Raw genomic sequence first — 25,918 nt, forward strand, 5'->3', positions numbered from 1 at the left:
AATTAATATTATATTATTTACATAATAAAATGTTTCTCAATATTGTATAACTATGTGTTGTAAAGTACTTACCTGGAAACAATGCTAAGAAACAGTTTGTTTTCAAAATTTCGCCTTTTGAAAGAATGTAGCCAACATTTTATCGCCCGAAACTCTTTGTATCTATTTGTTTTTACCATGCCTACGCTTTGACTATGAACTCTTATGGTGAATAAAAAGTAACATCGTTTTACAGATATTTTCAGATTGCAAATGTGTGCACAACAGTGAGGGAGAAGTGAATGCTGGAGAGGCATTAAAGGGTTACTGTAATTTTGAATGCCAGTGGCTTGTTCTCTACATTGCTGTCATCTGTGTGGGTAGGTTTATGTCTTCTACAACGGGAGTTGCGAGTGCTTTAGTCTTTTTAAGGTGAGTCAAACTTTTGTTAATCATGTTTTTAAGATAAATTCAAAATACACATTTTTTTTTTATACCAGATTCAAATATTGTAAGCTAAATTAAGATCTTAATGAAATATGAGCATAACCACCACAGCACAAAAAAAGAAAAGAAAAAAACAGGAATTATTAAAAACCAATCTAGTTCTTTGTTGAAGTAGCTGTATTCCGTTCAATTAAGGTAATAGGCTTTGGGAGAGCATTAAATTCAAAATAATATTTAACAATGCGTGCTTAAGTGTAATATATCACTTTTCTAACTTTAAAAAAAGAAAATTTTCTCTTCAATCCTTTCATTTTATGTTCATCTAATAAAAAACTAATGCTGACAATTATTAAAATAATGTACAATGTTTAAAAAAACCGGGTCACTCAGAATAACTTTTGATCTAATGATCGGATCTTCACGTTCTAGGGCGCGATCGTAATGATTTAAAGAGGGATTAATGATTAAGATTTACTTTCTGCACATTTCGCTGTATCCCAGAAAAATTTTCAACTGAATTGAAACATTTTTACACACAAGTATAAAATTCATTTATCCAAACATAATTCCTAACAACAAATAATTTGTAATGAATATTTATTATTTTTTATTATTTAATTTAATATTAGTCTAGAACATTTTTAATTGCTAAGTATGCAATTTTTTTACATCATTTTACAAAATATAAATTTCTATGGAATTATGCAAAATTTGAGTGAAATCGCTCTCATAGTATCTGAGAAATAAAATTTCAAAAATGCTTTATTTTAAAAATTCGAACTTCCATTTCGCTATTTAAAATTATATTCTTTAAAATTATGTAAAACATTGCATACCTTGCTATTCAAAATGTTTTCGACTAATATTTAATGAAACAATAAGTATTTATCAAAAGTTATTTTTTGCATGGAGATATATCTTTGGATAAATGAATTTTACAATTGCGTGGAAAAAGTTTTCAATTCGATTAGAAAAATTTAGAGATATAGTAAAATACACAGAAAGTAAAGTTAACATTAAGGGGTCTCTCTCCTGACCAAACTATTTGGACTATATATAGCCCAGATTGCGGCTAGCTACACCCTATATTTTAGAGGTCAGAAATCCGAATCCGTCGATCAAAAGGTACGTTTCATCAGAAGAAGTACGTTTTTGTGTCTGATTTAGTAACTTTAAATATCGTCTGCAATTATTAATTAACATATTTGTGGTCCTCCATAGAGACATTAAGATTGAGTCCTAGAACGGGAGGATACGATCATTAGATCCAAAGTTATTCAGGGGGGTCCGTTTTTTGTCGCACTGTACACAAATTTAGCAAGGCACAGTGGGCCAGCATCCAAGGTTTCGTGGCCAAAATTAATGTTTCGATAAAATTTGTTTCAAAATTTGGGGGGGTTTTAATTAGGGTTTTTTATGTGCCGGTAAATTGAATTCATAGTTGAAATTTTGAAATACACTAAAAATACCCACACAAAAAACAAAATAGCGGTTGAAATATGGCGAGCAAAAATAAAAAAATAATATAGTACGTTCAAATAATTAAATATAGCAATGAAAATATAATAATCTTCGTAATTTTATATTAAAAATAAAAAGCAAATTATATTTCCGAAGCAATATGACAAAATAACGCGAATTAATTACAAAATAACGCGAAAACAAGAAGAAGAAAAAACATAACTTTTGTTTTTCGGCACATTTATTTATTATTATTTTTTTTTAGATATTGCTCTTTAGGGCGGCAATTCCCCCAGTAACACAAACTCCCACTTTTACACGCAGGGAGGGGGGGGGTTGCGGAGCAAGCTTCAATCTCAAGCTTCCTCCCTGTGAGAGTGAATAATTCTTAGGAAAAATTTCGGCAATGCCTCTTAACTTTAAAAACCATCAATATCGGAAATATCGGTCAAAGTAAATAATGAGGATTTTTTTAAAATCATATTTTTTAAAAAAAGGTGTTTCTCAGTAATCGCCAGATGTTATAATAATAATTTAATCTATCGTAAACCGGCTCTCTCTTGCTCGGAAGCAAGATTATAAAACAACCAAGCAAGCAGAAGTAGTCCTTTCAAGACTGCTGCAAAGCAGCAGCAATTTCAAGAAGCCTCTCTATGGGAAATGAACAGTACAATTTTATATCTTTTCAAGTTTTAAAAAAAAAAGAAGGAGGGAAAAAAACGGGAAATGCGTCACATTTCATCACTGATGTTTTTTTTAATTGTTTTTTTTATTATTCTTATTTTAAGGTGAAGATTCATTGCCCGATAATCCTTACGCTGTTTTTTTATTTTTTAAGTTAAAAGATTATTGTTTGTATTACATTACATTTACTTTTGCTTAGCATTTTGTACAATAGTGCTTTTTAATGGTTAAAAACCATTGTTCATCATTCCTTACAGACTATACTAAAGGTCATCATTGCCAAGTTCGGGAGAAAAAACAAACAAACATTTCTGTCATATTATCTTGGAGTTAAAGGAGGAGACAACGTTAAAATAAAATGCATCGAGTTTAGACGTTAGGTTTAAGGAAACAAATGCTCAAAAAACAATTGTTTTAAATTTTCTAAACTCTATATTCTGTATTTTTAGTTTAAAATTTTTTTTTTGTTGACCATTTGCGTTTGCAGATTAATTGATTTGTATCAAATGATAAAGCGAATTCTATTGCAGATGTGTTGATCCAGCAGACAAAAGTGCAGCTTTGGGGGCATTATCAGGAGTATATTCCATATTAGGTAGGTAACTAACAAATCATTTACTAGTTTAAAAAAATAGTTTTATAAAATTATCAGTTTCACTTTGTTTGTTTAGCAAAACTAGAGAGAAGGTTTTTATAGCATTTTACAGTGAGAAAAATAACAAATTGAGCACCGTGAATAATTTTTGATCTAGTGATCGAATTTTCTCGAACAAACACTCAATCCGTTCGAGGGTCTAACAAAAATTCGCAGTAGACGATAGAGTAAAGTGTAGATGATATTTTAAATTACGAAATCAGGAATGAAAACGTACTTTCTCTGCATAAACACACCTGTATTTCGACGTATAAAACAAACTCAATAAACTTTTATTAAATATTGGTGAATACACAATTCTTCTTCGTTTGAAAAATACTATATAATATTTATTTGTTAAACACGTAGTCTTGATAGCTAGAAAATATGTATATGCATATGCACAAAAAAAAGATACAGATTAGTTTTGTTAAAGTTTAACAGTAAGAGAAGTTCACATTTGTAATAACTTACTTTAATTAAAAAGTGCCTTTATTCAAATGAAAAGTGAGTAAACTCCATGAGGCCCTCTTTTTTTAATTGCTTGAACACAATTATTTGCTCTTAGACTGGTTTCTTTGTTTACGAGATTACAGAATATGTAAAACAGAGTTATAAAGAAAAATAGTTTCATTTATTATCCAAAATTTTACAAACCGCATCAAATGAACTAAAAGCAACTTTATATATAGATTTTGTTCTCATTAAATGGTGGTAAATGCGATTTAAATATTTACTTTGAATGCTTAGCTTTACAGCTACGTCAAAACTCAAAAAAACATATTCAACTAGAAGCATTTCCGAACCCTCATTTTTTTTTTAAATAAGACTATTCTCATTGCGTCGTTTACTAGTGATTCAAAGCTAGCACCAATCAGATTTATAAATGATTTTGCACTTTCGAACAAGATTAGTAAAATCGGTCAGAGTGCAGAAATTTTTTTTCCATAACCGAGCAGAAATTTTGATCTTACTTCGTAAAAATATAATAAAATTGTAAAAAAGACAAATTTATTTGAAATTTTTTCAAATATTTTTTATAATTTTTTTTACTACTGCAAACCACATATTTCGGGAGAAGGACATTCCCCCCCAATTACAGCACTTCCCTCAGTAAGGAGATTAAATTATTTGAGATCTCATAACTTCTTTTCTTACAGCCTTCATTCCTTATCCAATCTTGTTTGGAGCCCTCTCTGATTCTTGCTGTCTTGTGTGGGAGCACAGTTGTGGAAAAACTGGCAATTGCTGGATCTACGACATCGAAAAATTCCGGTACATGCTGCATGGTGTCAGCGCTATCTTCATCTTCCTTGGAAGCTGTACAGACATTGTTGTCTGGTATCTCAGTCCTCGACTCAAGAACATATACAGCGATGAGGAGACACACAATGGAGATCACCTTGAGGAAGTGAATGGTGTACTCCCAGATGTCTCACCTTTAGAATTGAATGGGATAAGCAATGAATTGTTCGACTCCTGTGATAAGATGGCAATGGACCAAAATGAGCTAACAAAGAATGTAGCAGTAAACGACTTTGGTGAGGAATCTATTAAACAAAATGACAGGGAAACTATTGATACACAAGAAATTTCAAGATGCTGAGATGAATCAATTTCATTAGAACTCTTGTCATCATCTATTTTGTAGGTTCTTTAACTTTCAGNGTACTCTTGTCGGTCCAAAAAGTAAATTATAATGTTTGGAATGATTATGAATACTTAATTTGGGCTATATTAAAACTGCCAACACATATTTTAGTTGAAAATTTAATTTTTAACTTTTGACCGAAGATCATGGTCTTCTGGCCGGAATGGTCGTGAATGTTTCGATTTTCTTACAATAACAATATTGAGAATGTTCTATAACAAATTTATCAGATGTACCAAAAATGTCCGACGGTTTAAAAAAAAATTTCTAACGGAAAATGAATGAATATAGAAATGTTCTGATTAGGACTCTACCTTAAACTCTACCGATCCACCACATATCGAAATGAGTTTATTTCTCTCTGTTATAATTATCAAGCAAGCTACAGATAAAAGTGTTTGATTGATTTTACAGCTAGCAGTCCTATCAGATTAATTTATTATTCATTTTGAAAATCTGTGGAGGAATTTTAGTTTCCAACACAGAACGCCGTTAACTGTACACTGGTCTTTAGCTCTTTTTAGTTGATTTTTTAAACCCGTCATTTCTGATACGGCTAACAATTATCATTTATTCGAATGAAAAGTCAAATAGACGGAAAATGCATTAAGGAGTTAGCTACTCTTATTTATTTATTATTATTTTTTTTAGATATTGCTCTTTAGGGCGGCAATTCCCCCAGTAACACATGCACCCACTTTTACGCGCAGGGAGGGGGGGGGGGTAGCAAAGCAAACTTCAATCTCAAGCTTCCTCCCTATGAGAGTGAATAATTCTTTGGAAAAATTTCGGCAATGCCTCTTAACTTTAAAAAACATCAATATCGGAAATATCGATCAAAGTAAATGATGAGGTTTTGTTAAAAATCATATTTTCCAAAAGAAGGTTTTTATCAGTAATCGCCAGATGTTATAATAATTTAATCCATCGTAAAGCGGCTCACACTTGCTCGGACGCAAGATTATAAAACAACCAAGCAAGCAGAAGTAGTCCTTTCAAGACTGCTGAAAAGCAGCAGCAATTTCAAGAAGCCTCTCTATGTGAAATGAACAGTACAATTTTATATGTTTTCAAGTTTTTTAAAAAAAAAAAAGAAGGAGGAAAAAGAACGGGAAATGCGTCACATTTCATCACTGATGTATTTTTTAATTTTTTTTTTATTATTCTTATTTTAAGGAGAAGATTCATTCCCCCAAAATCCTTACGCTGTTTTTTTATTTTTTAAGTTAAAAGATTATTGTTTGTATTACATTGCATTTACTTTTGCTTAGCATTTTGTACAATAGTGTTTTTTAATGATTAAAAACCATTGTTCATCATTCCTTACCGACTATACTAAAGGTCATCATTGCCAAGTTCGGGAGAAAAAACAAACATTTCTGTCATATTATCTGGGAGTTAAAGGAGGAGACAACGTTGAAATAAAATGCATCGAGTTTTAGACGTTAGGTTTAAGAAAAAAAAATATTCAAAAAACAATTGTTTTAAATTTTCTAAACTCTATATTCTGTATTTTTAGTTTAATAACTTTTTTTTGTTGACCATTTGCGTTTGCAGATTACTTGATTTGTATCAAATGATAAAGCGAATTCTATTGCAGATGTGTCGATCCAGCAGACAAAAGTGCAGCTTTGGGGGCATTATCAGGAGTATATTCCATATTAGGTAGGTAACTAACAAATCATTTACTAGTTTAAAAAAAATAGTTTTTATGAAATTATCAGTTTCAGTTTGTTTGTTTAACAAAACTAGAGAGAAGGTTTTTCTAGCATTTTACAGTGAGAAAAATAACAAATTGAGCACCGTGAATAATTTTTGATCTTGTGATCGAATTTTCTCGAACAAACACTCAATCCGTTCGAGGGTCTAACAAAAATTCGTAGTTGACGATAGAGTAAAGTGTAGACGATATTTTAAATTACGAAATCAGGAATGAAAACGTACTTTCTCTGCATAAACACACCTGTATTTCGACGTATAAAACGAACTCAATAAATGGTAATTAAATATTGGTGAATACACAATTCTTTTTCGTTTGAAAAATACTATGTAATATTTATTTGTTTAACACGTAGTCTTGATAGCTAGAAAATATGTATATGCATATCCACATGAAAAAGATACAGATTAGTTTTGTTAAAGTTTAACAGTAAGAGAAGTTCACACTTGTAATAACTTACTTTAATTAAAAAGTGTCTTTATTCAAATGAAAAGTGAGTAAACTCCATGAGGCCCTCTTTTTTTTATTGCTTGAATACAATTATTTGCTCTTAGACTGGTTTCCTTGTTTACGAGATTACAGAATATGTAAAACAGAGTTATAAAGAAAAATAGTCTCATTTATTATCCAAAATTTCACAAACGGCATGAAATGAACTAAAAGCAACTTTATATATAGATTTTGTTCTCATTAAATGGTGGTAAATGCGATTTAATTATTTACTTTGAATGCTTAGCTTTACAGATACGTCAAAACTCAAAAAAAACATATTCAACTAGAAGCATTTCCGAACCCTCATTTTTTCTTTAAATAAGACTATTCTCATTGCGTCGTTTACTAGCGATTCCGAAGCTAGCACCAATCAGATTTAAAAACTATTTTGCACTTTCGAACATGATTAGTAAAATCGGTCAGAGTGCAAAAAAAATTTTTCCATAACCGAGCAGAAATTTTGATCTCACTTCGTAAAAATATAATAAAATTGTAAGAAAGACAAATTTATTTGAAATCTTTTTACTACTGCAAACCACATATTTCGGGGGAAGGACATTCCCCCCCCCCCAATTACAGCACTTCCCTCAGTAAGGAGATTAAATTATTTGAGATGTCATAACTTCTTTTCTTACAGCCTTCATTCCTTATCCAATCTTGTTTGGAGCCCTCTCTGATTCTTGCTGTCTTGTGTGGGAGCACAGTTGTGGAAAAACTGGCAATTGCTGGATCTACGACATCGAAAAATTCCGGTACATGCTGCATGGTGTCAGCGCTATCTTCATCTTCCTTGGAAGCTGTACAGACATTGTTGTCTGGTATCTCAGTCCTCGACTCAAGAACATATACAGCGATGAGGAGACACACAATGGAGATCAGCTGGACGAAGTCAATGGTGTACTCCCAGATGTCTCACCTTTAGAATTGAATGGGATAAGCAATGAATTGTTCGACTCCTGTGATAAGATGGCAATGGACCAAAATGAGCTAACAAAGAATGTAGCAGTAAACGACTTTGGTGAGGAATCTATTAAACAAAATGACAGGGAAACTATTGATACACAAGAAATTTCAAGATGCTGAGATGAATCAAATTCATTAGAACTCTTGTCATCATCTATTTTGTAGGTTCTTTAACTTTCAGAATGACCAACATCTATGCTAGATGAGTATTCGCTAATACACCTGGTTTATCCACATTTTTTCATATGTTGATATATTCCACTTATTGATTCTACTTTTCTTATAGGTTGCCGTCAACTGAGGCTACTTTGGTCCTTGTGGGGTTAATTTTAAAAAAAAATCTGAGTTTTAGATCCGATTTAAGGGACAATTTTAGGATCGATGTTTAGGACTGATTTTGAAAAAAATTTCTGATTTTTCATCGAACAAATGAAGCGAGATGAATGGGTATTTTGGAACTTAAAAAGTTTTTTTTTTTCCTATTTGAGGGTATTTTAGTCGTTTTGGGAAATTAAAAAATTTTGCCTTTGGCTATACCGGAGTTGTTGTCAACCACTGTTTTGATGAGTAAATTGCTTACCTTAAAACTTTCCATTGCCGAAAAATCCAGTTGCGCGAAAGAAATATGGTAAGTGTCGAAATATTACCTTAATTAACTTTTTAACGAAGTGCAATATTTTTTTCCTTAATTTATTTTTCTGACGATACATTTTAAAGTTTACGAAAACATAAATGCGCACCTTAAAAATATTGCACTGTTTACTTCCTTATACTTTGTTAATTTATTAAAATTTAATTTGGACGTTGAAGGACTGTTCCTTATTAGTTTATTAACAAATATGTGAGTAAAGGACGAAAAATTGTCTTAATTTAGTCCCGGTTGACGGTATTGTTTTGCGAACATCTAGCAATGAAAATTTCCGTTCTTGTTTCAAAATAGGTTCAATAATATCGTTTGCAAAAATAGGTAAAATAATAGATTAAATAATATAGGTTAAATCACTCGTTGAATTGATTTATAACGATTTATTTAGTTTAATATTCTAATATTTTTACAAGAAAACATAAAATCAATTATTTTAAAAGTCCCCCCCCCCTCATTTGCTTATATAAACTCTCCATTGATGTTTTCAATGCATACTTCAGGAGCTTACGATTTATTTTATTATATTTATTCTATTCTCCTCATCTTGTTTCTTTCCTTAGAGGCTTTCATTACGGGGTAAATACGGTTTAACGAGTCCAAGATGCCTTGATGACGTTTACCTTCTTATCTTTTGTATCATAATTTCATACTTTTTGCATGGAGCATAGCTTATAACCCCGTTTAATTTTATTATCCGAAATACGTAATGTTACAAACTCTTTAACAATACTTCGGGTGCAGTATTACTGCATTTGGATCATGCATCAAAAGTTGAATGCTTGAAGAATAGATTTCGAAAGATCGGATGTTGATTTTCAAACCCATGAATGTTTTGGGTGAAACATTGGAACATAAAATCAAAATAATTCATTACCCTGGGTCATATATCATTATTACACTTATACAGTTATTTCTATGTATGGTTTTAAAAAAATAATCCTTTTACTTTATAAATCCGGAATTAACTTTTAATTTAATGATCAGATTCTAAAGTGCTAAAGCAAACTCTTATGAGTTCAAGTGGTAGATCTTAAATATTTTAAATAATTCATAGTGATGGTAATTATGATTACAATACTAAACAAAGCTCATTGGCCCATGCGTCAGCTCAAGTTTTCCTGTGCCTATTGCAGTTACTTTTACCTTAGGCTCTAAGGCGCAAGAGTAAAGTTCCAGTTAGGTGATCAACCGAACATAGAATCCCCAATGTTAAGTCCTTCACCATTGCTCGGAATTGTACTTTTTCTGGTTAACAAATGGAAAATCGTGCAAATTTTCCCACTTATTAAATAATTAATTCTTATTGATAATTTTATTGCGTTAGTTTACTTACTAAAACATGTTTCATTAATTTTTCAACCAAATTTTAGATTTTGAGGATGTCAGTATTTTTAAACGTTTTTCAAAATCTTTTTTAAAAAAATTTTTTTTTCAATATGAAAGTTTAAAATTTGATAACTATGTTCAAAAGAACGCATTTCTATGAAACAAGGAACATTTAAAAGCAGTAATGAGTTACTTTATAAAGAAATTGTGTTTATCTAATTCTTTTGTGGGTTAACTAAGAAGAAGTGGAATCATCATATGTATATACACTTGGAAAACACTATACACTTGTATTGTGCGATGTTTAGATAATCGTTATTAAAATACGTTTGTGTATATTCCATTTTTTATTTCCGTGTTATAATTATTTTTATATTTAGAAACTATCTCATAAGTCATTAAAAATAAAAAGTATTTACATTCATAATATTCACGAATTGTAGTCAACTAAGTGCTTGTTTATAGTCTATAATTTCTTTTCAGAAATTAGAAATCTTGAATGAGGCTCAACGCCCCCCCCCCCAAGGCTGTCTAAAAACTCAATAATGAGTTTGAAATCTGAACGATTATTAGTTGGGGAATTCTCAATGGTTAAACTCTAAGTAAACAAATAACAGTGGCGTTTAGATCTACAGCCCACTGAAATGCAACAGCAAATTTTCGAACGAAGTGTAATTTCGAAAAAACTTCAGTTAAAATTGAAAGATAGGTAATAGTGGAATAAAATAAGAAAAAGAATTGCCTTTCAGTAGGCATTAGATCGGACCCCATCGTATTTTTATAACAAATTTAACTAGTGATAATATTGTTTCACACTAGGGGAGAGTGGGGTCAATTGTAACAGGGTACGATTGTAACACAGCAAAAATTTCGAGTGTCGTTTTCTAGATTTGGTTCCTAGGTGGCGCACAAGGTGTATTTAATAAATCTACATGTACACCCCTGCTGGCAACCATTTTTATGTACTTTTGAAAGAGTTACGTCACAAAAGATATTTTCATGCTACGTAAGCATTTTTTTGGTATTAGAATATTATATTGTAACAAAGTAATTTTGTTTAAACAAATAAAAATTATTTACCGAATATGTAAGTGGACACCTTAATTAACATTTCAATAAAAAAGAATTAGTTTTGTTAATTACTTAGCATTGTTTTTAACAAATGAAGCTGAAATGGCGTGTTGGGGACGATTGTAACAATAAGTAAAGGGACGATTGTAACAGCTGAAAATAAATAATCTTATGTTTACAAATCATTACTTAACTCTTTAAGAACCACCAATAGTTTCCTATATCATTTATATTATGTTGCATGTGCATTATTTTATTTGTCACCTTTCACAGCATAAATTAAAATTTTTANAAATCTGAGCGATTATTAGTTGGAGAATTTTCAATGGTTAAACTCTAAGTAAACAAATAACAGTGGCGTTTAGATCTACAGCCCACTGAAATGCAACAGCAAATTTTCGAACGAAGTGCAATTTCGAAAAAAACTTCAGTTAAAATTGAAAGATAGGTAATAGTGGAATAAAATAAGAAGAATAATTGCCTTTCCGTAGGCAGTAGATCGGCCCGCATCGTATTTTTATAACAAATTTAACAAGTGATAATATTGTTTCGCAGTACTCCTCATGAATTTTTTCTATATCCCTTAGTAATTTAAGGTTCCTAAATCTTATTTTTTTTTTCAGCAGAACAAAGTTTACTGTAAAATTGAAAACCATAAACAATGGTGGCAGTGACTATTACGATTTTTAATTCGGAGTGACCTAAGCCAAGATATTTGTTTCTTTTTACTCAATAAAATACACAATTTAAATAAATTTTTATAATAAATATATTTATGAAAATATGACCTGTCATTCATATTTTCTGATAAGTGCAATATCAGTCTAACGTAGTGACGTTCATTTTCTCTCGTTTTATTTAACCTATCATAATTGAATGTCTTTATTCTTTACTAGCTGAAATTCCGTTCAACAAACAGGGTAAAAAAAAGGATATAATCAATAAATCAGCTCTAAATAACACCTAAATCATCCACAATACTGGAAGACATATGCCAACACAATGAATAAAGCTTAAATAATTCGATTTTCATTTATTATGATTTGTAGCCCCTTAATGTGACTTTATGAAATTAGATAAATCAAAACACGTTTTTAGTTGTTCCTAGCATCAAAATTAATTGCATTCATTTAACAAAGCAAACTCATGATAATTTATCAAACGATTTTCTTCTTTAGAGGGACCACATAAATTCATTTTTACATATTTCGTAGAAGTAATAGGATGCATATTTAATCTGTACCAAATATGAGTAATCTCTGTATTTGCACTAGTATATTTACTATCTATGAAAACTGCACCAATCCATAAGACGAATAATGCCAATTGGGTACTTGTAACTCCAGAAGAATGCGATCACTGATACATAAACGAGTGATCTATGACCTCAGCGCAAGCTGATCGTTTTATAATTTTTATATTTTACAACCGTCGTTGTATAGCCAACCCACCTTTAGGTTTACGACTACTAATGTCAAACTCCGTAGCTTTGTAATTTTAAACCAAATCCAGAATTTAAGGGAACTCCTAAATCAGTACCTCCAGGGTCATGATTTGTTATGGAAACATGGTGGACCTTGTGACTCGATAGATTTAAAGTGCATCAGTCACCATTTGAAACCACGGAGTTACATAACAAATCTCCCTTAGAACAACAAATCTCCTTTAAACTTTACCGATGGATTTGATTTCATGTCTTCCAAAGATCAAATAATTATGAAAAATAACATAATTGTATATAATTTTTAAAATTGCATCCCAGCTAGTTCAAATCTCAACATTCAATTCATTTTGAGCTTCTCTCCCACGCAATGAATGATAGGGATTTATTACCCTGCTTTAGCTTAACCATCCCTGTCAATACACCTGAGATCAATTGGAATTGGCTACTGTACCAAGCGTCTCAAGTCAAAATTGTAAGGTTCAGCTAACTTGACTTTAATGAACAGTACTGCAATAAATAACTTAATGAAAAATCGTTGGTGAGCTTTTCCTTCCCGTGACAGGTAAAAATGCGTGTTAAAAGAAATGGAAGTGGCTCAAAGTTCGCTTTTAAGGATATGGAATAGAGCGAAAATGCGCCTCTTCAATGTTCAATCCAAATTTAGCTACTAAACGAGAGGATTGTGTTGGATGGCTATATTAAATATGAAACTTTTCAGGCGATATCTTTAGAAAGCCAGATTTTTTTAAAAAAAAACTTTATCTTTCGAATTCTTTCAGCATTTATTAAAAGTATTAAAAATTTTAGAACCCGTGGAATCTAATGATATGCCCATTTTCTTAAACACGCATTTCAAGAACTAGAAAAAAAATCTCACCGGCGAAATAAAAATAAAATATGCATTGACGATTGTTTTTAAAAAAGTAAAATGCTTCAATTTTAAAATAGAAAAAGGGAGTAACATTTTAATAAAATCTAGCAAGTTTCCGAGTTATCTTAAAATAATGTACTTTAAAAAGAACATTAACTACAATAAATCATATACAAAGCGTGAGAAAGCAAAGAAAAAAAATTAGAATTGAGTTTCTTTAAGTAATAAAATCAAATTTTGCATAATAATATACTAAAAGATACTTTCGATACTCAAATGCTTCTTTAAAACATTCTTTTAAGACTGTGTTTTAATAAGCCAATAGAAATTTATTGGCATCTCTCCAATACTCTTTCCCTTAATCATATTGATCGCGTTGCTGGGATAAAAATTATGTAGCCCTGATAAATTGCTAAATTATGAAAATCATTGAAGTTCAGCGAAAACACTTGAGGTTTCACTTTTGAAGTCTTAAAAGAATTTAAACATCTGCTCCCCACACGATTCTTACCCTATTTAACTCAAGATTATAATTTTATTATTAATATTTTTAATAATGGGTTTACTTTTATTTAAAAGTGCATTTATTCAACGAAATCTACTTTTGAATAAAAACTAGGATTAAGTATAATAAAAAGGGGACAGAGAAAAACGTTTTTTTATTTTATTTTTAATTTAATAAACTGCGGAGAACAACTTGAAAAATAATAACATTTGTTTGAAAATTGAAAAAGGCATAAAAAGGTAAACAAAGAAAATTATAGAAACGTATCCATCCATTTATTTTTCATACTGTTTCTTGTCTTTTTTTCATGCTTCTACTTTTGAAACAGAGAGATTAAATAAAGTTTTTAAAAAAAATCACTAAGGTTTTGATTATCATTGCATAGTTTTTAAGACAATGTTGAGTTGTAGAATTTTTTTAATTCGTCATTTTTTTCTTACGCTTTTTCTGTAATAGACCTTAATGAAATATTTAAAATTGGGGTGAAATAAAGTGGCACAATAGTTCTGGAATGATTGTTGCAAATTTCAAGCATGTAAATTGAAAATCCTAAAAAGTTTAGCTGAAAATACTTTCCATATATATTTTAAATTTCAAACTCCTTCTATAATATCACAGAAACGATTCATAGATAGAATCTTTAAAGTATGCTTGAGACCGATTCATGATATTATCGGTCCCAATTCGGTTCCTTCTTGATTTAGTCCCGTTACTAATTCGATTCGTCTTTATCCTTTCTTTAATTGCAGTGGATATGTTTCAATGGTCTTAAATATAATTTTTTTTTGTTCATAAGTTTATTAAATTATTATTTTTAGTGACATAAATTTAGGAATTTTCAATGGTTATTAAGTATTTAAAACTTATCAATTATGGATTAAGAAGGAGAATTTATGCGGATGGTCTCTTCCGAATTACATCGAAAACTTTCATCCAAGAATTCGTTACCCTTGATTGGAATTCAAAAGGGCAAAAATGAACGCAGTTTGCCGCTCATTGCAACCATAAGATTCTTGCATCTTGATAAAAATAACGAACTTTCAGAAGAAGGATTATTAACAAAATAGAATAGCGACCACATTTACTCGCTCCGGAAATGATAGCACTCGCTTTTGTCCCAACTGATAAAATAGATAGACTGGAATCTATTAATGAAAATTGACCCATTGAAGTATTTATTGCTTATTTCGAACTAGTTTGAAGATATTGGAACAACAAATCGTAAAAATATTCGTACCTTTGAGGTTAAAGTTTGAAATATTTTTTATTTTATGAATCTTTTCCACATATTTCCTTATATATCAAGATATATCAGAATTTAACGAGTAGAACAGGTTCCAGAAAGGTTTAAATGGGGTTCATTCAATTATAACCTATTTATACACCCACTCATTCTTTATAAGAAAACACTGGCTACTTAAAATCAAATTCTGTAAATAGATATTTAGTTTTTAAACGATTATAAATACAAATTAAAATTCATAATAGTTTCAAGGTTTCAGGAATATTTTGTTCGTCAAAACCGACTTCTCCGCTGAAACAATTTAAGTTTCTTGTATTGCATTGAAAAGTCTTAATAACAAATCTATCAAGTTACCTATTAAGCCAAATTCTGATTTTATTCTAGGTGAAGTATTTTATGACTTCTATAAGTCAGCTTATTTTTTTGGCAGTTAGCCGCTCTCTTCGTAGGCATTTCAAAAAAAATATTAGCATAAATCAATTAGATTAAATAGAGTAGGAGTTAATATGAAACTGATTGATGTACTAAAATTTTTCATGCTTCTGTAATACTCCGAACAGAAACTGTCAATTACAAAGAAAAATTTTATGAATCACCTTTTTATTATCTTAACCACGGCAAACTCTGCTGAAAAGTCTCGCTCAGATCACATTATCAATTCTCGACCTCTCGAATCGCATAAAATATAGCCACAGATTGTCGATCATTCCCTTACGAATCTACTGAGGTACTGTTTTGAAACCCTATCAACTATCCAGAAACACTTTTTTTTCAGTTAAAAACATTATTAATAAAAAATCTTATATTTGGTTTACATTAATTGAAATCAATTGAACGTGATCTACCAAAAATGTGACGGCGATCTGCAATTAACTCTCGAATGATGATTTTGTGATCCTCACATTAAGAAATATGAAGATGTGAAGAATTTCACAGGAAGTGTGTTCGTCGGCCTCATGAAATTTAAGAATTCTTGAAATTAGGTTTTTAAAAGCAGAAGTTTTATCTGCTGCAAATTAATTTTGTATAATCAAACACTAAACTCAAAAGCATGGCATAATCCTATAGTTTAAATCTTTTTGTACTGAGCATTAATCTTTTGACTTTTTACAACAAATTTCATACGTTAGAAATAAATTCTACATCTTTCAACATCTCTTTTCTTAATCATTTATTTCCAAAACAATGTATTAAAATTTTGTCCTTTGCAATTCTTAACCATTTTATCTACATTTAAGAAAAAATAACATCAGTGGAATGAAAGGAAAAAAAGATTTAAAAAAATAAAAGCCTTAGGAAGAAAAGAAAATAGTATCAAATGAAGCTGTCAAGATGCCCTTTAAGCTATTTCTCAGTTTTTCTTTTGTTTTTTACTTTGGCATTAATCGAAAAGCTCGCTTTTGAAATAAGTTTTTTTAATAATGGCCTTTTATTCCTCGAACAATTTGTACCATAAAACAATCAATAATCGGATATTTTAGAAAAAAAAGAAACGTGAAAAAAAGAGGATAGATTACGATTTTTTTTTTCTTTGCTACTATCGATAGTATCCTAGATGGGTTTTTTTTATTGCTTTAAAACCTTAAATATTTCCTTTTGATATTAGGGATGTAAAAGAGAAAGAAAACATATTTCAGTGGAAATAATTTTGATAGGAAAGCTAATAATAAAAGAATGCTTTCTTTTGTTTTTTAACCTTGACACGTAAATTACTTTCCAAATTAAAAAAAAAACGCCCAGTGGTCATTCTCCTAAAAAAAATTGAGACATTGATATAACTGTTTTATTGACAATTTATAATTAAAAATGGGCAAACCATGTGTGCGAGCATCTGGGAAATTTGAATATCAATTTGCTCATCCTGTTAAGATGCGTAATCAATTGCGGAAAAAAAAAGAAAATTTTTCTCACCAATCAAAGCTAAATGGTAGTATTCAGGAAAACAGGAAATGTGGCTAATGTCTACAACTGGCTTTTTTCAGTGAAAGTATGAAATATGAGAATTTCCACGGGCATTGTTTACAGGGATAGGCATTATAGACAATAACACTCTTTACGCAAAGTATGATAGTTTACATGGTTTTGATTGACAGAAATCGAAAAGTGAAAGGTGGCGAGATGAAGAAACGCTATTTTTATCGCTGCTGTCTTTTTTTCTTTTTTTTAATATTATTCTGTAGATATCCTAAGAATAACGTTTTCTTCATACAATAAACCATTCTTTTGCGAAATACAAAATTTATCCCAGCTGGCTGATTTGGTTAATAATAATAACCTATTACGAAAAACGTCAGAAAAGGAAAAACCGGACAATGGTTCTATGCCTGTAAAAAATAACGGGGAATTGCCCACACATCCCAGCAAGCTTACAATATCGGTACATCTGGTTATCATTCATAAATACAAGGTGATTACAGAGGTTTTAAACTTTCTTTAAATTAAAAAAAAATATGAATCCACCCTTTGCACAAATAAATTATTTTCAACTGATTCAAGTAATTCGTAATCATACGCATTAAAAGTGTAAAGACTGGCCGGGATAGCCTGGTCGGTAGGGTGCTGGGCCCGTGTCCGAGAGTTTCTGGGTTCGAACCCCGCCGTCCGAAGACTCCCCGTGTAGTAAATGGTGACTGATGCACATTAAATCTGCCGAATCGCAAAGTCCTCCGTGTTCCCATAACAAATCAATACCTCTGGGGTTACTGAATTGGAGATTGATCGTTCTCTGATACAGGTCAAAATTACCATCTGTGGATGAATGAATGGATGTATGAATGGGTCCGCCCTATAAACGGATGTGACGAATGGGTGTGGCAGAAGTCGAATTCGTGGTCATAGATGGAATCACTGGAAAGCAAAGAACAATCGCACCCCTCTGCCTAAACAAGCGAAAGAAGAGAGAGAGAGAGTGTGTGTGAGAGAGAGAGAGAAAAGTGTAAAGTAATGGTAGTTCATACTTCTCCGGTTTGTCGTTTAGTATTGCTTACAATGCCGGATTTCCAACTTCAACTGAAACATATCCAGATACTAGATTCAACAATCCCTTATTAAAATTGATAGTGACGATATTTATTACTTTATTCAAACAGTGATGAATCGCACAGTATTTAAGCTAAAAAACGCTCTCTTTTTCTTTTCCTCTCTTAGCTTATGCTGTCAAAAAGTTTTCTATTTCATTTTTAATTATAGATTACTTTTTGGTTTTAATTCTTCTTTTTTTAAAAAAAAAACTTGAGTTCTTTGATCAGAGTTTGCCACGAAAATTATATTTGGAGTTCGCAATTTCGTGAATTATTGTTTTATTTTCTCACGTGCCCGATTCACTTAATTGTTACCCCAGAAAAGTGGAAAATCGATTGTGCACAGTACCAAAAATCAAGCTGCAAAATATGCAATGATTAAACATTTCTCACATTGTCTAGACATCGTATGCAATCACTAGGCAATGTGATATAGTATGATTATTTCATACTTTTAATTAACATAATTATGATTTGTTCATATTAGGTGAAAGTAATTACCTGGAATAATAAATGGATTCATACTTTAATTTGTTTTAAGGAGAAATTCATATAAATTGAGTAATGAGTATGTATTAGTTATAATCATATGCAAAAAAATATTTCTTTCTTTTGAAAAAAGCCCTCTTTAAGCATTTTCCTAATTTTTTTTCCAATTTAGTAACTATTTTTGATAATTGCTCTCAATTGTGGTTTGACAACATCCTGATTTTACAATGGAATTGTCGCGTTCCTTACATCTTCGATATTAAAAGGGTTCAACTGCAATGCTTAAGTATTCTATTAAAGGATTGCATACGTTTTATAAGATTTAAAAAACTTTCTATTTTAAGAACAAAGAGGCCTTTTTTTTTTATTCAGTCACGATTTTATATTGTATCTCGTTCTCATCTACAGAGTATTCGAAAATTTGATCGACAAATTTACAAGGGAGGGGGGGGGAAGACAACAATAAGAAGATGAAAACCTCGAAATAGCCATGCAGGCTTTGACGCTACATTAGAATACAACTAATACTAATGCTTTAACTAAAAGCCATTTTTTTTAAAGTCAGGTAGGGTTAACATTTTTGATTTTGATGAAATTTTCAGGATATGTTCTTCGTACAAAACTTGTGTTTTTTTATTTTTGCAAAAGATATTTTTTCTCAAAGTTTTGAAGATCAAAGCTAAAGAGAAATTTATAGGAAAATATATTTTGTTTCTGCTAAACTTAAGGCTTTTTTTCCTGGTAATTTCCTACTTTTCTAGTTTTTAGTCTGTTTATCTATTTTATCTATTTTCTATACCATCAATTTTATTCCCATTAACCTTCCAGATTTTCAAATTTTTCCTCCTAGTTCTGACTGCAAAACTTTATAACCACATCTGACTTTTAATTTTAAATCTCGTCAACATAACGGCATTTCTTCAACACTTTATCATCCTTCTTTTCCTCCAAAATCAATTTTTTTCCCTATGACTTTTCCTGTAATTTATCCAAATCTAGAATTTTTGGCTACGTTTTCCATCCTTCATTCAAAAAATTTTTTTCTTCCTAAAACTCCGAAAGTCCCTCATATTCTAGTTACCATAATTTCCCTTTATACTTCTAGAAAGTTCCGTACACTTTAAGTTTGATTCTATCTTTATCTTTTGATCGTGATTCAGAGCCAACCGTACATTTGTTGCCCACCTCATCATCAATCATTTCATAATTATATTTTGTTTCGTTTTTGGTTTCAATCGTTTCTTGATGTTGGTACTTAATTTCTTCGCCGCTTCAGGTTGTTCGCTTCATCTTGCCTTTCATTTGACCAAAGCTTCACTTTCAACAAGTACTATTTTGACCAGATATTACTTTGAATTTTCATATTCTACTCACTTGGTTACCTGGTTTCCAATTTACTTGGGGGTACTGAATTGGAGATTGATCTCTCTTTGGTTGAGGTCAAAATTACTATCTGTGTTTGAATGAATGGATATATGAATGGGTTCACCCTATAAACGAGCAGTGATACGTGTGTGGCTAAAGTCGTATTCTTGACCATAGATAGCGCCACTGCAAAACAGGAAGCGTGCCCTCTGTCTTACATTCGCTTGGTTTCATCTAGCAGGCTGGCAGGTGTTAGCAAGTAGCATTAGAAACAACAACAAGCTTAAAATCACTATTAGGAAAGTACTTTAGGTTTTAATTTATACTAAATTAAAATTTTGAGTTTAATAAGGATTTAGAGCTGCGCCTTTATTTTGTCTCCGGAACAAAATACTTCGAAAAATCATCTTAAGATAATTACAAAATAATTATGGAAGTCTATTCACAATTTCGAGAATTTTGAGTCTGAAATTCTCTTTCCCCCTTTTTTTTCCTTTTAGTGATAATAATAGGTTTAACGTAGGATATGAAATATCCTGTACCTTTGGAAACTTAGGTTTAATGAGAGATTGAATATACTCTGAAGATGGGGGGGGGGAGTAGCAGCAATAAAGAAGTGTGTCTGCCAAATTGGTGCTGTAGTATAAAGAGGAGGATTCTAAGATGTTAATTATGGAACAAAAAGTTCAAAAAGCAGTTTTTAATGAGTTTAACTTTCATCGATTTTATCCTTTTTAGTTCTTTTCGTGCTGTTATAACCTTCAAAGAGTCATTTTTTCTAGTCTTTTGAAATTGAATTGATTTCATAAAAATTAACTTAGCTTATTATCTAAAAATAATTTAATTTTTAGGACAGTTGTTTTGGCAGGAAGATGGGTGGGATTTTCAAAATTTTGCCTATTCAACAGAATCGATTATAAATTTGATTTTCTGTCATCAAAAACTTGATCTTATTAAAAGCAGAATTTATGAATTCTGTGTCCCAATAAACTTGATTAAACATGATCAAATGTTCGAACTTATAATGCACAGTAGAAAGTAGATTTCCAGTTTTTGGTTCTTTTCATAATCCTACGCTGACCTTCACTCATTTATGTAATCAGTTGGTAATTTTTTTCTTAATATTTTTGAAGTTTTTGAAAGGCACGACACGTCTCTTGGGCACTTGAAAATGAATGGAGTTAGTGGGAAACCATAGTGTCCATTTTTGATTTTTACATAAAAGGTCTTTTTGGTTTCTTTTAAGACTTAACCAAATGCTTTTCATTCATTACTCTTTTTATGTGTCCTAACTCTTGATTTTTTTCTCACATTATTTTTTAACTCTTGAATAAAATGAGCTTAATATATGAAAACCAAACTTTTGTATAAATTAAAAAAACGAAAACAAAAAACATAGTTTTTAACATTTGAAATTTTTAGCTCGGTTGAAATTTTCAGAATATTTTCTTCGTGTATAAGACGCATACCTATAAGACGCATGTTTCTTTTTTTTTTTTTTTTTTTTTTTAAATTCTCAATATTTTGAGAGGACGAAACTGAATATTCCTATGAATTTTGAGAGAACACTTCTATTTATTTCTTACAATACTTTATCGGAACCACGGCATTATTTTATGTTCCGCTACTTTCATTAGGACAGACCTTCACATGGAAAGTCATTCAAATTTCTTCGCGGAAAGGCTATTGCTGTATGAATTTTAAAGATTTCGTAGTCCATTACTAACGTTGAAGTAAAGAGTGGACAGCGGGTAAAATATACAAAGGTCGGAAGATCGAGGCCTGAAGGTGGGGAGAGCGAGATCGGACATCTTGAGAAAAGTCCGGACGATGGTGGAAGATAGCAAGCAGATGAAATTGATTTTTAGTATTTCTTCCCCTCGTGTCCCTTAGAGTTCGAAAGCTGCTTAAAAAGTATTTCTTAATCGAATATTGACGGTGGAACAAGTCGTCAGTGACCATTCCCAGCGCGAATTCTTAAACGTCGGTCAAATAACACCTAAAAGCTTTAACTCCTGCTCTCCACCTCTTCATGGTTCGGGGGAGTTACGTCGTTTGACGGCCAACGCAGACAGAGGGGACGACCGACGAAGGCGAACAAAGCTAATAGAGCAGAGATTTGAGATTTCGAGAATGTCGAAAAGCGAAGAGGATGATTGGGAGCCTGCATGTTTTGAAGACTCATTTGAGATTAGTCAGAGAAAGAGCTGAGTCACAAATCCTGTTGGGAAAGATAATTAGACTACTTGAAAAGCACCAGGGCAAAACACTGAACGCATTGGTGGTTGCAGAGTTCGCACAGGTTGCAGTCGAGTTTTCACAAACCATTTCGAAACAAAACACCCTACTATCCTTTACCAAGGGTCGACAAGCTGAAGCCGAAAGAACATTAGATTTGGTGGTTAAAAATAAAGACAAAAAGAGTCCAAAAACATATGCCGAAGCTATTAAAGTTGGCCGAGAGACATGAAGATCCAAGAAGTCTAAAAAACACATCTTGGTGGTTGAATCAAAAGAGAACGCTCCTCCCGAAGAAGTCGAAAGAGTCCTTAAAGAGAAAATTGACCCCGCTGAAGCAGAACTCAGAGTCAGAGAGCTAAGAACAACCCGAAAGGGTAAAGTTCTAGTAGAGCTGGATGGCAAACAAGATTTAGCCCAATGAAAGAGCAAATCAAAGAAAACGGCCAGAGTGAAAAATTAAAGAGAGCTTTTTTTTTAAAAAAGAAATATTTTTTTGAATATGATTATTACTAATACGTACTCATTACTCAATTTATATGAATTTCTCATTAAAACAAATTAAAATATGAATCCATTTATTACTAAAGGTAATTACTTTCACCTAATATGAACAAATCATAATTATGTTAATTAAAAGTATGAAAAAATCATACTATATCACAGTGCCTAGTAAATGTATACAATGTCTAGACAATGTGAGAAATGTTTAATTATGTCACACTTTGCGGCATTATTTTTGGTACTGTGCACAATCGATTTTCTTCTTTTCTGTGTAACAATTAAGTGAATCGGACATGTGAGAAAATAAAACAATAACTCAAAAAATTGCGAACTCCAAATATAATTTTCGTAGCAAACTCCGAGCAAAGAACTAAAGTTTAAAAAAAAAGAAAGAATTAAAACAAAAAAGTAATCAAAATTTAAAAAAATGAAATAGAAACCTTTCTGACAACTTAGGCTAAGAGAGGGAAACAAAAAGAGAGCGTTTTTACCTTAGATAGTGTGCGATTAGGTGGGGATTGCCTGGTCGGTAGGGAGCTGGGCCCATGTCCGAGAGTTCGAACTCCGTCGACCGAAGACTCCCTGCGTAGTAATTGGTGACTGATGCACGTTAATCGTTTGAGTCACAAAGTCCTCCATGTTTCCATAACAAATCAATACCACGGGGGGTACTGGATTGGTGATCGATCGTTCTCTGATTCGGGTCAAAATTGCGATCTGTGGATGAATGAATGGATGTATCAATTGGTCCGCCTTTTAAACGGATGTTTTAGAAGTCTAATTCTTGGACAAAGATGGCGCCACCGGAAGTCAAGTTCAATCGCACTCAATCTGCCCATACAGGCATACGAAAGCAGGCATACTGTGCGATTCATTACTGGTTGAATAAAGTATTGCGAAATAAATATCGTCATTATCAATTTTAGTACGAAATTGTTATATCTATCTGGATATGATAGAGTTGGAAATCTGATATTATGAGCAATGCTAAATGACAAACCGGCGAAGTATGAACTATCACAACTTTACACTTTTAATAAGTATGATTACGAATTACTTGAATCAGTTGAAAGTAATTTATTTGAGCAATAGGTGGATTCATATATATATTTTTTTTAATTTAAAGAAAGTTTAAAACCTCTGTAATCGCCTTGTATTTATGGATAATAAACCAGATTTACCGGTAATGTAAGCTTGCAGGGATGTGTGGGAATTCCCCGCTATTTTTTTACAGGTATAGAGCCATTGTCCGGTTTTTCCTTCTCTGACGTTTTTCGTAAACGGTTATTATTATTAACCAAATGAGCCAGTTAAGATAAATTTTGTATATCGCAAAAGAATGGTTTATTGAATGAAGAAAGCGTTATTCTTAGGATATCTACAGAATAATATTAAAAAAAAAAAAAGACAGCAGCGATAAAAATAGTGTTTCCTCATCTCGCCACCTTTTACTTTTCGATTTCTGTCAATCAAAACCATGTAAACTATCATACTTTGCGTAAAGAGTGTTATTGTCTATAATGCCTATCCCTCTGAACAATGCCCGTGGAAATTCTCATATTTCATACTTTCACTAAGAAAAGCCATTTGTAGACATTAGCGACATTTCCTGTTTTCCTGAATACTACCATTCAGCTTTGATTGGTCAGAAAAATTTTCTTTTTCATTTCCGCAATTGATTACGCATCTTAACAGAATGAGCAAATTGACATTCAAATTTCCCAGATGCTCGCACACATTGCTTGTCCATTTTTAATTATAAATTGTCAATAAAACAGTTATATCAATGTCTCAATTTTTTTTAGAAAAATCAGCGCAGGGCGTTTTTTTTTTTATTTCAGAAAATAATTTACGTGTCAAGGTTAAAAAACAAGATGAAACATTATTTTATTATTAGCTTTCCTATTAATATTTCCTAGCTAAAATTATTTCCAGTGAAATATGTTTTCTTTTTTTTTTATATACCTTTTATCAAAAAGAAATATTTAACGCTTTAAAGTAAAAAAAAAAAAAGAAAAGAAAAAAAACACCTAGGATACTATCGATTGTAGCAAAAAAATTGCATTCCTTCCTCTTTTTTTTCACTTCTTTTTTTCTAAAATATCCGAATATTGATTGTTTTATGGTACAAAATGTTCGAGGAATAAAAAGCCATTATTAAAAAAATTATTTTAAAAGCGAGCCTTTCGATTAATGCCAAAGTAGGAAAAAAACTGAGAAATAGCTTAAAGGGTATCTTGACAGCTTCATTTGATACTATTTTCTTTTCTTCCTACGGCTTTTATTTTTTAAAATCTTTTTTTCCCTTCATTCCACTGATGTTATTTTTTGTTAAATGTAGATAAAATGGTTAAGAATTGCAAAGGATAAAATTTTAATGCACTGTTTTGGAAATAAATGATTAAAAAAAGAAATGTTAAAAGATGTAGAATTTAAATTTTAGCGTATGAAATTTGTTTTAATATGAAATCAAAAAGTAAATGCTCAATACAAAAATATTTAAACTATAGGATTCTTCCATGCCTTTGATTTTAGTGTTTGATTTTACGAAATTAATTTGCAGCAGATAAAACTTCTGTTTTTAAAAACCTAATTTCGAGAATTCTTAAATTTTATGAGGCCAACGAACACACTTTCTGTGAAATTCTTCATATATCTTAATGCAGTGTGTTCCAAACTGTGGGGCGCGACCCCCTAAAGGGGCGCGAGACTGTTGCAGGGGGGGGCACGCAGCTGATTCCAAAATATCATTTTCGAATACAAACCAAAAAAGTCGAATAGGTGTCAAAAAAATTAATCAGAAAAACGGTAATACGTAATCCACAATCCTCGCCGCGAATTTCTCGGGTATAAATGCTAAAAAATCCATCCATACTCTTGCTGGAACGAAAACATCTTGCTTTCCCGTTTGGAGCCGAGCGCGAGGAAACACAAGACGAGCACTCGGATCATCCCGGGTATTCTCGGGGTTACTCCCGCCAAACTTCAGTAAACAGAAGCAGGCAGCAGGCCCCGACAACAATTGCGCGCGACTGCGGGGTTTTTCAAACTCGGACGACGCGACTACACCTGGATGCGTGCGCCCAGACGAGAGCAGACACGCGGCATTTCGTTAAGAAACGTTGGTTAAACTCGACCGTTTCCACGCAGATTGTCTACAAACTC

The 25,918-nt window shown here is 31.6% G+C and overlaps 1 protein-coding gene across 2 annotated transcripts in view; it reads left to right on the forward strand.

The window, feature by feature from the left end:
- The window catches only part of LOC107441394 (solute carrier organic anion transporter family member 74D), a 44,327-nt gene extending 33,988 nt beyond the window's left edge, over window positions 1-10,339 (forward strand). Inside the window, exons 7-9 of one of the 2 annotated variants that reach the window (XM_071184365.1) lie at window positions 236-411; window positions 6,457-6,521; window positions 7,706-10,339. In XM_071184365.1, the coding sequence (XP_071040466.1) occupies window positions 236-411; window positions 6,457-6,521; window positions 7,706-8,151 (687 nt within the window). In that variant the 3' untranslated portion in view covers window positions 8,152-10,339. Of the gene's footprint in view, window positions 1-235; window positions 412-3,101; window positions 3,167-4,365; window positions 4,867-6,456; window positions 6,522-7,705 lie in introns of those variants that run through there. The other variant, XM_071184364.1, reaches the window with a different exon arrangement.
- The last annotated feature ends 15,579 nt before the right edge of the window (window positions 10,340-25,918 follow it).

This window comes from Parasteatoda tepidariorum, chromosome 8, assembly GCF_043381705.1.
Source record: "Parasteatoda tepidariorum isolate YZ-2023 chromosome 8, CAS_Ptep_4.0, whole genome shotgun sequence".
Taxonomy (NCBI): domain Eukaryota; kingdom Metazoa; phylum Arthropoda; class Arachnida; order Araneae; family Theridiidae; genus Parasteatoda; species Parasteatoda tepidariorum.